Raw genomic sequence first — 12,179 nt, 5'->3', positions numbered from 1 at the left:
AGACACACATGGTGATTTTTAATGATTTTAAATGAAACCAAAGATTTCCAGACCTTGTACAGTACATGGCTCAGGGCTTCCTTCGCAGAACCTCGTCTCCTCTGGGAACGTGGGGAAGGTCCTAGAAGAAAGTTCTCTGGGGTCAGTGGACTTGGCCCAGGAATTCAGATTAAATGAAACACTCTTTAGTTGGACCTGAGCACTGTGATGTCAGTGTGCAGAGAGCCTCGCAGCCCGGCTCCTGGCCTGCCTGAGGCGTCCCCGTGTCCTTCCACTCGGAGCCTGCTGGCCAGCAGCACCTCACTAGAGCAGATGACCTCCCTGAGGCCACCGTGAGCGTCCTTTTGTAATGATGTCTCTTTCCCTCCCAGCCCCCAGAGGCAGCACCGAGGGCTCCCCTCCAAGGCAGGTGAGTGTGTCTCTGTTGGAGCTTAATGGCCCGCTGGCTCACAGTATGCTGAGATCCGAGGACACCTCTCGGAGCAGCAGAGGAAGGACCTGACCCTGTGGGCCCACGCCCTGCCCACCAAGTGCCACCCGAAACCACCAACTTGCTGAATCATTCAGTCACAGATTTTGCCCTCCTTTTATCATTTGAAATTTCAATCATTTAAGGACAATTTCTGAGTCGGCTTGTTCTGTGGAGTGGCTGTTTTCCAGCTGTCCTCTAGGTGCTTGAAGTTTATTTCTTGCATTTTCAGGAGAGGGCAGGAGGAGGAGAGCCCACGGCCACGAGCGCTGAGCTCCCAGAGGGCTTTCGGCTTCTGCCTGGTGTTTGCAGACGTGTTCTCTGTTTCTGAATCTCATCTTATAGAGGTTAAGGGATGCCACGTGGTGCCTCTCTCCAGCACCACGTGCCGCAGCCAGGACTGAGCGTTTTCTAGCAGACCTTTGTCCCTCCCTGGAAGTCGGTCCCTTCCCATTTGATATCTGTAGGACACCCTCAGGCAAGCCCCTGGGTTGTAAGTGGGGACCTCCACACGCACCTTGGTTGTAATTTCAAACTGTTTCATTAGGAAAGACTTGTAAGATTCGTTTCACGAATGTTTATGGTCTAACTCTCAAATCCCCCTGCAAATCAGCTACCTGAAAAGCGGCTGCTGGGAAAGCAGGTGTGCAGTGGAGCTCTGGGGCTCCCGAGGACTGCCTTCCGTAGACAATGAAAACCAGCCTGGGTCTTCAGCCTTGTCCCAGAGAAAGGAGCTGGAGCAGTGTCCCCGGCTTGGCTCGTCCTGAAGGTGCAGCCTGGCTGTGTCTTCACTAGGGTGGCTGCCGCTGCAGATGCCACCCTGGGAGTAAGGGCTGGGACTTGCCTGTGACACTGTAATTGAAGACCATTGGCATTTCTTTGAGAAATGGAGTGGTGCCGACGACCAAAGCCTGTGGGTGCGTCACCATAGGCAGGACTGTCAAGGCAGGCGTGACAGGCAGATTCAGGAACTGATAGGGCACACAGCCACCTCCTTAGTGTGTCCGAGCTGTGCTCAAGCTGAGGCCTAGCCGGGACGCAAGTCTGTCGGCAGTAGCTGGGAAGCGAGCCCAGGCTCTTGTCATGGTGACTGGCTGAACAAACCCGCCCTTGGCTTGGTGTGCAGTCGAGTTCTCTCTTCTCGCCACCTCCTTAGATCTTTATCAAGGGGACCGAGGGCAACCCGGAAGGTGCCTAAATTTTCAGAGTTTAATAATCCTAAGTAACACAGCAGAAGCCAGGGTGAACTTCGCCTGAAGGGACTGGTCCCCGTGGAGAGGGAGTCCCGGTGGGTGGCTCCTGCTTCCTGCCTCCTCAGTTACTTCAACAGGAAGTTAGGTGCTGACCGAGCAAGAGATCTGCACTGAAATGCTTTTCCAAGTGCATTTCTTGAAAAGGTGAAAAGGAAAATTTAAAAACCAACTGTGGCTTTATCAAATTTGAAGCATAGATTAGCTTATAAAAGCCACGTGGGTGTGATGAATCTAAGGGAACAGGAGAATCTGCAGAACACCAAGGTATGGCCCACTTAGAATATCTGAGTCAGTGCTGCTGTCCTCACTGGGTGTTTCTCCTGGGACCCTGGCCTTCTCAGGGGCCAGTGTGAGTGCCGTCCAGGACGCTCTCGTTCGACAGGCCAGCGCTCTTCCCTTCCCGGCCTTCCCTCCTGGGGCCCGTCCATCTCCTTCCCAGGAGGCAGGTCTTGGTCCTGGCACATGCACACCCTTCACACTCCCCTCTTCTCTTTTTCAGCCGAGGAAGCAAGGATGAGCAGCTGGCCCTTCCATGGCGGTTTCTAGACATGTGGGAGTCTCCCTCACCAAAGAGCGATTTAAAAACAAGCCCATAGTATTTGCACTTTGTACTTTACATGTAAATCCACTTGGTAGACACGAGATATTTAAACGGACTGTTTGGATCTGGAATGTGGAAGGCTGGCTTCAGACGAGTCCTCACATACAATGTATGTGTCCTTCGTCCACCGTGGAAACCCGCACCTGGCGGACAGGAGTTTGGAAAGCACGGAGCTTCTCGGCTCTGCCCGGGGTAGCTGCTGGCAGCCTCCTCCAGGCCCTCTGCAGCCCTGCCTCGGGCTGCCCGCGCTCTTACAGTCCACAGGCGCCAGCCTTGTCCCCTCAGCTGGGGCTTCATAGAAGTGTCACTGAAATGGAGTTCGTAGGTCTTGCCCTTACTGTGCTCGGACTGGCTGTTTCTTGGGATTCTGTGCCGGTCTGTTCATTTCGCTTTCCCGAGGTCTCTCGCACCCGATGAGCCAGGTCACCAGGAAGGACCGGGTCCCCAGGAAGGAGGGCAGAAATGGCTGGGGTGGGGGAGAGCTTTCAAACTTCTTCACCTCCACTTCCAAGCTTCTCTTTGGGTTTTGCCTTGGGCTCAGATAAGTCCAGGCAGGCGGCCTAGAGGGGCCCTTCCTTCAGAAAGGGGACCCAGGCTGTGACTAGGCCACTCCTGCCAGCCTGCTTCTCTGTGCCCCCAGGGTCCCCTGGAAGACAACGCTGTCCCTGAACAAATGGCCCCCAGGAGGCATGACGGCAGAGGTGTGGGCAGGGTGTGGACTGGGCCTCAGGAAGGGCTGCGAGTCCTGCTCCGCACACTGCTGAAACCTCAGGGCAGGGGCCTTGCCAGAGTCCATCTGAGGGTGTGGCACAAGAGGGTCAGCAACTGCGTGCCCACTGTGAGCAGCAGAGTTGGCTCTCATGGCCACTGCCACCCTGGACCTGGCCCTAAGCGAGAGGTGTGAGGCCAGCCAGCTCAGACTTCTGTAGGAGGGCCCTCGTGGCCTGGTCCCCCGCAGGGTCCTGTGCAGTCATGACCCTGAGAGTGTGTGGAGAGGCGTCACGAGGACTGTGCTTACTGTGCAAGGGCAAAGAACAAGCCGGGAGCCCCAGGCCAGCTCAACGCGCGTCAACATCGTCTAGGAAACAGCTGTGAGCCTAGTTGTTTTGGATACTCGTTTATATTGCTGAACTTTGAAATTAATCATTTTTCCTAGATTAAAATCAGACATGTGATCAAACTGCATTGAGTCTTTTCTTTCCAACCAACACGACTTGATACTTCTCAATGGGAAAGGTGTGTGCTGACGTGGAGGCAAAGCCAGGCTCTGGGCCGGGAGGCACAGGGCTGAGACGCAGGCCTTGCTTCTGGCCTGGCCTCCCGCGGTGTCCCCCTGCAGCTCAGGGACGCTGCCATGCACCCCGTGGGGGCGGCTGTGTGGGCAGGGTGGATGCACAGGGCTGGCACCCAGGTGTGCTGGGCTTGTCAGCTCCTGGGGAGCCCAGGCTCAGGAGAGGGCTGCAGCCCTCCCGGTACCCTCCTGTGCCAGAGGCTACGGGACCACAGAAAGGTTCCCTCGTCCTGATGAAAGAGTCACACTGCTCGAAACCCGGAGGGGACACTCACTTCCAGCTCCCACCTCTCCCAGTTCTCCTCCGGGTGCCTGCCGGGGCTACTCAAGGCTCTGGCCTGCTCCAGCAGCCTCGCTCCCTCCTTGCACCTGGAGTGCCGCCCGGGTCAGAGAGGACTGGTCTCTTGACTCAGCCTGAGCTTGGAGTAGGAGGAAGCAGGGCAGACGAGCTGGACGTGCTCTCCGCAGGCAGGGGAGAATGGGAGGCCTGCGCAGGCAGAGGCAGGTCACTCTCTGATGTGCAGCCTGGCCCCCGGCCAGGGCAGGGACCAGGCTGCAGGGTCGGTGCTGGCAGCTGGGCTCTGGCCTTGGGGACAGTCCTCCACGTCTCGGCATTTGGCTTGTCTCGCACCAAGGTCCCCACAGCAGCACCTTTCTCCCCAGTCCCCAGCCAGTCCTGCCTAGAGCCTGCCTTTCTGCCCACCTGTCTTCCCTGGGCTGCCTGCATTGTGTCAGTAGAGCACAGCTGAAATGCTCTCTTCTCCCAGGGCTGGCGAGGACACCGCTGAGTTGCGGTGTGAGCAGAACCTGTGGCTAACATGCACAGAAAGGACGTGCTTCCAGACACACGCGTGGCCTATCTAGACCTGCCCTCCTGAGGGGACGTGGCACCCTAGGCAGCATTCATTACCCCATTACAGGAGGTCCCGATGGCCCCGTTCAAGTCTCTGACTAGGGAAGAGTCGACACCTTGCAGTCATGTCAAGGAAGCCCCTGCCCCTGATTAAAGGACGCATTTCCCTCTCCACCAGTCCGCTTCCATCATCTCAGTTAATAAAAGCTCTTAAGTTTTTTGTTCTCCGCCATCTGATGGTGGCCAGGAGAGCCTCTTGGTGCTTTGGCCATTTCTCAGGTCTTGGGAGTTTCGTGCCTGGAGGACATGCCCAAGAGCTGAGCTCTGTGTGAACGCTGAGCAGCTCGGGACTGTGCAGAGCCTGCGTCTTTGCAGACAGAGTAAGACACGGAGGCTGTGTTCCCCATGTGGGTGGAATGCGGCTTAACTATTAATAGGGAAACCGTTCATGTAAATAAGACCTGGAAAGGAAGGCCTCCCACAGCCCCAGCCGCCCTTCCAGGTGCGGAAAAGCCCCAGAGATCAATGCCCTGGCGTGGAGCCCAGAGCACTCCTACCTGATCATAAGTCAGATGCACGTCCACTAATGACAGTGCTTTTCTTTGGGAACCTTCTCGTCTGGTCAGACCTTCACACTTGGGGAGGTCTGGGCTTGTCACCCAGTGGACCCTCTGCAATGTCCTCATCTCTGTCACAGCCCCCTCTGTGAGCTTTGTCAGGCAAAGCCCAACGTAGAGAGCCCACACAGCCCTTCCCATAGAGCCTGCATCAAAACACTTGCAAACTCACATCCCTCAGTGTTGTTTTGAGTTAACCTGCCGTTGAAGGGCAAGGGTGACCGTTGGGTGTCCCTGGTATTCCGATTCAGTCTTCTCTCTCCTCCACCCCTGGTTCCCACCTGGTCACCCTGCTTGCCAGCTTCTCGTGGGTGGCTCACCCACACATCTCTGCAGCCAGATGCTCCTCCTCCTCCTGTCTCCACAGCGGTGAGGCTGTTCCTCGGCCTTTTCCAGGCTGCATCCCATCCCCCTCACTCCTGGGGATCTCACTGTCTCTTTCCGCTCTGAGCTTGGGTGCCCCTGCCCCAACGGCTCCTGACCCTGGAGCCCTGCCCCATAAGGTACTCCTGAGCAGCAAGGTCAGCCGCTGGGCCTGGGCCTGGAGTAGGACCTGGGCAGTGCACAGACCTGCCTTCCTGAGGGGACATGGCACCCCAGGTAGCAGCAGCCTGGTTTCTGAGCCCTTCCAGCAGCACTCTCCAGAGCTGGTCATTTTCGTGGGTGTATTGGAAGGCCAACATATCCGCCTCTCTGGGTCTTGGGGAACTCCACGTTCTCGGGCTTCTGCTGTGTGGAGTGGGGAAGTTCACAAGGAGCTGACCAGCGCCTGACTTTCCCATGCCATCCCTGTGCTCAGCCCGCCTGAGCTGAGCCTCCCTCTGTCCACCATGGAGCAACGGGGCCTTCAAAGCCACTGCCTCCAGTGACGGTCTCCTGGGACTCTCCAGAGCAGGATGCATTCGGCTAATTTATTCGCTTTTCCTTTTCTGGAATCCTCCACTCGGGTGTCCGAAGACACCCTTCATCCTTTGCTCATAAGAGCCGGCTCCAACAGCAAGGCAGGAGTGACAGGAGCGCTCGACAAACGCTTCTCGGGGTACAGCTGCTGGTCAGGGTGGTTGGAGAGCTGGTGGGTGAACGTGAAGCACGCAGCACAGCACCCAGTGCACGCACCTAGTGTGCCGCAGTGGGATTGTTCTCAGCAAACTCCACAGATCATTTCAGCCTTTTATCAGGAATGGGATCACACCTCCAATGGACCCACGTCCTGGTGGAAAATGAGCCACTGGCCAAAGGAGGAGTTGAGCTATATGGGTTACGCTGAGAGCATGTCACTTGGATACTCAGGATTCTGGGTTTGGGGCTGGGTCAGTGGCCAGCACCTGGAGAGGAGTCACACTATCGTCCTGGGTTTGACAAGATACCTTCCCCCAGCAGTGGCCAGCGTTTGGGAAGGACTCACCGTGGAAGAGAGGAGAGCTGTCACAGGAGCCGTTCTTCTCACTCCCTTCCCCCCACTATCTTAGGGTTTCCATTCTCCGTATCTGACAATTGTAACTGAAATGGCAATGCTCCTCACTAGCACACAACTGCTTGTCCCCACTCATTCCTCCTGTCCTGGGACCAACACCTTTCTCTCTTAGAAAGAAGTCTGTAGCTCACCACCTCCTCCTGCCCTCTGCAGGCATGTGAAGCAGCCGGACGTACAAACCCCCTTCTATGGCTTCATTGCTCCGGCGACCCCTCTGTCTGGTTCTTCTGATTATTCCTCTACTGTCCTAGATGATACCGGCACATACGAAATAAACAGCCAGCCCGTACCCTGTGCTCCGAGAATAATTGGCCCAGGACCGATAGATACCCTCCCTTGAACGTGGCTTCCGTTTCCATTCTGTTCAAGAGCAAAGCAGATGCACTAATGTCCCCCTGATTCCCAGATGAGATGTTTGTTCTGTGGGGCTGAAGCTCCCGAGAGGAGCTTCAGGACAGAGGACAGAGGGGCAGGACCTCAGGTTCCAGAGCTGAGGTCCTGGGAAGGCTATGGTCGTCCACTTAACTGCAGACACCTGGTCTCTGCACCAGTTGTAGGGAAAACTATAAAGCAGACACAGATGCAAACGCTTCCTGCAAGAATTGTGAGCTGGTGCTTGACATGTGAGTGCCTCCAGATGCCATGCTGATTGTTTGAACCCAGCTACGCATTCTTGATGTTTACAGTTCCTTTAAAATCAACATTTCAATTTAAATAGTGAAATAAGATACTCGTATGTCATAGTGTTTGACTTTTTTTTCATACTCAAAACCACAGCAGTGCTGGTCTCCTGGTCCCTATTGGGATCTCCCAATCCTAGTAGCACATCACGGCTAGAGCCTCGAGACCCCCCCAGAGCTGGCTGCAGCTTACCAGGCACCCAAACAGAATTCACAGAGGCCGGTGCAGGAAAGGCCGACCCACTGTGACCATGCTGTCCCTAGATGGAGTCACCTCCAGCACAGTCGTCTTCTACATGTGACAGATGTCTGTCCTCATCGATTTCAGTGTTCAGGTGCCCACATGGTCCTCCAGGGGCCCTGAGCACTGCAGGCAGAAGGTGCAGACCCCCGCTCTCTCACCCACGTGAGCAGGGGCTGGTAATCGTGGCTGAGCGTGGACAGTCTAAGCCCTGGCGTCCAGGGTGCTGCAGGGGATCATACATCCGCCTCCAGGTCTCACTGTGCCTTCTAGGCAGACGCAGACTCGCCATGTGCCATCGCTGCCCCTCATCGGTTGAACAGAGCCAGCGTGATGCTCTCCTGTCTTTAATCCACAGGACATCCACAGTCCTCACTGGTGTCACAGTTATTTTTGTGACAGTGCCACCACCTTGTTCTTATGCCACACAGTTGGGCACTTAAGCCATTGGGGTTCCTTCCCCCTGGTCTGGGCCTGGAGGTCTGACACCAAGATGCCCCCGTGGTCAGGCTCGGCTGAGGCCTCAGCTCCTGGCTCACACACGGTCCATCTCTCGGTCACCTCGCATGGTGAAGACGCAGCAGAGGCCCATCCTCGTGATCTCACCTGAACCTACTCACCCCCAAAGACCTCATCTCCAAACACCTCACACTAAGGTGAGGCTTTGGCCACACATTTGGGGGTGCAGAACTCAGTCCCTATCGTGTTTCCCATAAGAACCATTTGATGTGAGCTCAACATTTAAGGTCAACTCCAGAGGACCAGGTGAGGTCAGTGGAGCCTGCACAGGGATGGGTGTGGTCTGGAGCAGCAGGTGTGTGCCCTGCAGAGGGGACGGGAACGTGAACACAGCAGTGTCACTGTGAAAGTGGGACTGGCAATGGCCCGCGGGATCCACATGCCACCAACCCACTGTGCACACCTGAGAATTCAGGACCACGGGCGAGGGAGCCCTCAGTGGGGAATCGGAAGACGGGACCAGCATCATTTCCAAACTCAGAGCAGACTCAACCCAAGGAGGGGGTCTGAACCAGAGCAGAGGCCTTCCCCTCCTCAAGTTCGACATATCAAGGTTCTAGTGAAGCCTAATTGCACGGTACTTTTGGTTCCTCTGACAGAGATCCTCTGGAGATTCGGCTGATAGAGTAACAAGCTGAAGTTATTTATATAGCTACACATTGCTGGTAAAGAAAGTGGAAAAGTGTGCATTCTAACTTTGTGTGTGTGTGTGTGTGTGTGTGTGTGTGAGAGAGAGAGAGAGAGAGAGAGAGATTGCCAAAGGTTTTTGGTCTGTAGTAACGGAAAAAAGAAAACCCATTTCTTGGATCGATGTGTAAGTCGTCTTCCCCAGAGCCCTGCCACGGGGCTGCTTCCACAGGAGCCTGTTGGGGCTGAGCACCCGGCTCTGCTAGGAACTGCACCGAGACCCCCAGGCCCCTTGCATGCCTATCGGCCTTAAAGCCTCACCTGTGCCTGGAAACTGAGGCCCGACAGCGGTTCTGGGGGTTAAGTGGGGTTAGCGTGCACAGTGTGGGCACAGGAGAAAACTTGCGGGGACAGAGAATGCTGCATTGACGTGCACACACTGCTCTCAGGCACCCCGGGTCACACACGGCTCACAGCCTCACGGCAGCCTGCAGTGTCGGCAGGACTGTAGGAGCCACCCCTGCGAGGGCAGACGAGATGCAGGCCAGGGCCTTCCAGAGCCCTCGTGGCTCAGCCTCAGGGACCCACCCGGAGGGCCCCACAGCACCTGTGAAGAGTGGGCTCAGGGGACAGTGTCTGCCAGTGGTCTCCAGGGCCTTCCTCAGGGCCCTCTGTGGGTCAGCACCTGTGAAGAGTGGGCTCAGGGGACAGTGTCCATTGGGCAGTGCCCTGAGGTGTCCATGTCTCCCCAGACTTGCAACCTGAGGTGCCAGCTAACACACCCTGTCTCTGCCTCACAGTGGCCTGAGGAGTGTCCTTGTGAGCAGCAGCACATCCCACTCCCTCAGGAGACGGCACTTCCCTTTGAAGGAGCATGTCATATTTTAGAATATTCCTAATAATGAATATTTATTAGGAAAACTAAGCCATATACTAGGTGAACCTTGGAATGAAACTAGAAATGAGACCCTGCAGGGTGGACAGGGAGTCCATCCCCTATGGTACTGGAGCTCCTAGCAGAGGAACAGAGGGGGCAGACAGTCCTGGGTGGGGGCCACAGGAAGTGGCCGGGGGTGGAACTGGGAGGAGTCCTCCCTGATCCAAAGGTGGGTGCTGCAAACCGTAGTGCGGCGTGTGGAGGCATCCCACGCCCTATTTGTACAATGTTCCTATGTTGGTGGACTCACAGACTCAGGAAGAGGCACACCGAGTGCAGAGGCCCCCTGGGCCCTTCTCTGACTTCCCCAGGGAAGTACCTCACATGCTACGGAGCCGCCCTGGAGCAGCCAGGAAGCTCTGTCCACACACACAGCTGACCAGATGGTGAGGCTCACTCGGGCTCCCTGGCTGCGCAGGCGCTGGAGTTGGGCACACGCTGGGCCTTGGGCAGGTAGCCGCTCCACTCTCAAGACAGAAGCCCCGAGCCCCACCAAGCAGGCAGCTACCCATCAGATGGTGTGTCAGCATGTGGACGCAGCGACCGTGAGAACAAACCTCAGAGTGGGACCCGTGTGGTCTGCGTGAAGAGCAGAAGGAGGAAGCCCTGTCCCCAGGAGGCCGCAGAGCAGGAGGCCGGGCTGGGTCCAGGGAGAGTCCCAGGCCTAGGTCTCGGCGGTTGCCCGGAGCTGCCTGTCCACGTCTTTACCTGCAGTTCTTACCTTAGCCCAGCTGGCCAGCTCTGCTTCAGGGCCTTCGTCTTCCAAGCCACCAGTGACGCCCTAGGAAGAATCCCCGGGGTCCCTCCCCCGACACAGCAGGCCCTGGCCTGGCTTCACATTCCCCTTGAGGTGCTCACGCCCCGGGGCTTGTGCGTGGGGGGGTGAGAGAGCAAAGTGCGTGAGCAGGACAGTCAGTGAGCTGCTCAAGGTGCGCTGACTAGTGGCGGAAGCTCCACACCCCCTTCCTTCCTGGGCAACAGCACCATGGCCTTGGGCCTGTGCGGACAAACAGAGGTGAAAACACACTTTAAAACGTGATTGGATAGAAACACAGAATGGAAGCATTTTGTAGATAATAATGTTACAGAGTGTCCATGTCACCCACTAAGTTCTCATTGGTCAGTGGAGTCTCGACAGTAGCTGAGGTTTTGAATCTGCCCGATGTTCCTTGCTGGCCATTCTCCATCTGCCTTTCTCCTTTTCCCTTTGGCTGTGGACTCCATCTCCTTGCCCTTTGTGCTAGGCACTGATGACGTGCACGAAGGGGAGGGTCAAGTAGGGGAATCAGGGTCAGGACAGAAGCCACCAGCCCACAGACGGGAGCCAAGTGCCAGAGTCCCCTGCTCAGGGTGGGAGTCCCTCAGCCGCAGCAGCCTGTCGGGCAGGGGACATTCCAGAGCACACCTGGCCTTCGAAGGCACTGTCTGAAAGCCAGCTAGTGCTCTGCGAGCCCAGGGGATGGGCTCAGGTCTTGGCTCAAGGACCATCTTGCTGAGGCTGGGCGAGGGCAATGGGGTCCTTGAGGTCCTCCTGGCCACGGCGGGTGCCTTCCTGCCAGACCTGCGCTCCAGCCTGCTGACTCAGGCACGTTTCCATCAAAAATCTGACGGACGGTGTCAGCCACGTTCAACACACTGACTCCCAGAGGAGAGGGCCAGCGGGCTGCAGGCCTGGTGGGCAGCTTGGGCCTTTGGTGTGGGGACAGGCCTGCAACGCCCACTGAATGTACCTAGCTCATCACTCCTCAGCACCCATCTGCCTGTGCTCACCCCCTGCTGTTTTTGAGTATCTGTGAGCTGGCGTCACACTCCTCCTGGGCACCGCGACCTCGAGAAATGAAGAACAGGAAAAGTTAAGCGAGGCAGCAGGAGAAGGTCCTTAAGACGTAGCATCGAAGTCCAGGCGCAGGGCAGCTGCAGGGCTGGGGGGCGGCCCAGACCCCCAGGGCTGGGACACTGCCCTTGCAACACCCTGCAGGGCAAGGGCCCCAGACCAGAGGTACAGGCTGCTGGCCCAGGGCCGAGGCCTCAGGGCCAGGGGTGGAGGGGAAGAACTCCCAGCCCAGGAAATGCCAGGAGCCCCTGAGGCTCTTAGTGCCGCACAGAGGCTGGTGGGTGAGACACAGGGACACCATCATGCCACTCGGAGGTTTGCAGACACGGTAAAATGTGATCTGACCTGTCAAATATTTAAAGGATCCTCAAAGAGCTCTGGAGGGCAGTGTCTGCGAGCAGGCGGGAGGTGGTGACCCAGGGGCAACCTGTTCCGGAGCCTGGGGTCTCAGGGTCACAATGGCCTTGAGCAGGGGGGACTCTTGTGGCTTGCTGGTCTTGGTGTCTACTGCAGGGTAACCCTCCTGGGTTCCGTGTAACAGGCTCAGAAGGAGCAAGTTGCGTGCACACACACCTGGTGTGTGCACAGGGAAGTGAGCTGAGAAGGTGACATGGGGGAAAGTCAGCACCCGAGGACGGATCTGGGGACTCTGCACCACACCTCCAGTGTCTCTGTAAGTCGGGGGATTTCAAAGTAGAAAAACAGTGAGAAGTAATATACTAATAAGAGAGTACAGCATAAACACTAAAGTTAATGTCGAAGGAAATTAAAAACAAGAACTTG

The 12,179-nt window shown here is 56.7% G+C and overlaps 1 protein-coding gene across 3 annotated transcripts in view; it reads left to right on the top strand.

Moving 5' to 3' along the window:
* The window catches only part of Smoc2 (SPARC related modular calcium binding 2), a 144,108-nt gene extending 140,605 nt beyond the window's left edge, over window positions 1-3,503 (top strand). For all 3 annotated transcript variants that reach the window (XM_046449355.2, XM_046449356.2, XM_046449357.2), the window contains exons 12-13: window positions 372-409; window positions 2,222-3,503. In XM_046449355.2, the coding sequence (XP_046305311.1) occupies window positions 372-409; window positions 2,222-2,239 (56 nt within the window). In that variant the 3' untranslated portion in view covers window positions 2,240-3,503. The remainder of the gene's footprint in view (window positions 1-371; window positions 410-2,221) is intronic.
* Window positions 3,504-12,179: the final 8,676 nt, after the last annotated feature.

Source organism: Marmota monax, unplaced genomic scaffold, assembly GCF_021218885.2.
Source record: "Marmota monax isolate L192 unplaced genomic scaffold, Marmota_monax_Labrador192_F-V1.1 WCK01_AAM20220418_F8-fsc00083, whole genome shotgun sequence".
NCBI lineage: Eukaryota > Metazoa > Chordata > Mammalia > Rodentia > Sciuridae > Marmota > Marmota monax.
Note: the sequence above shows the minus strand (reverse complement) of the source record. Positions and strands in the feature narration are given on the sequence as shown.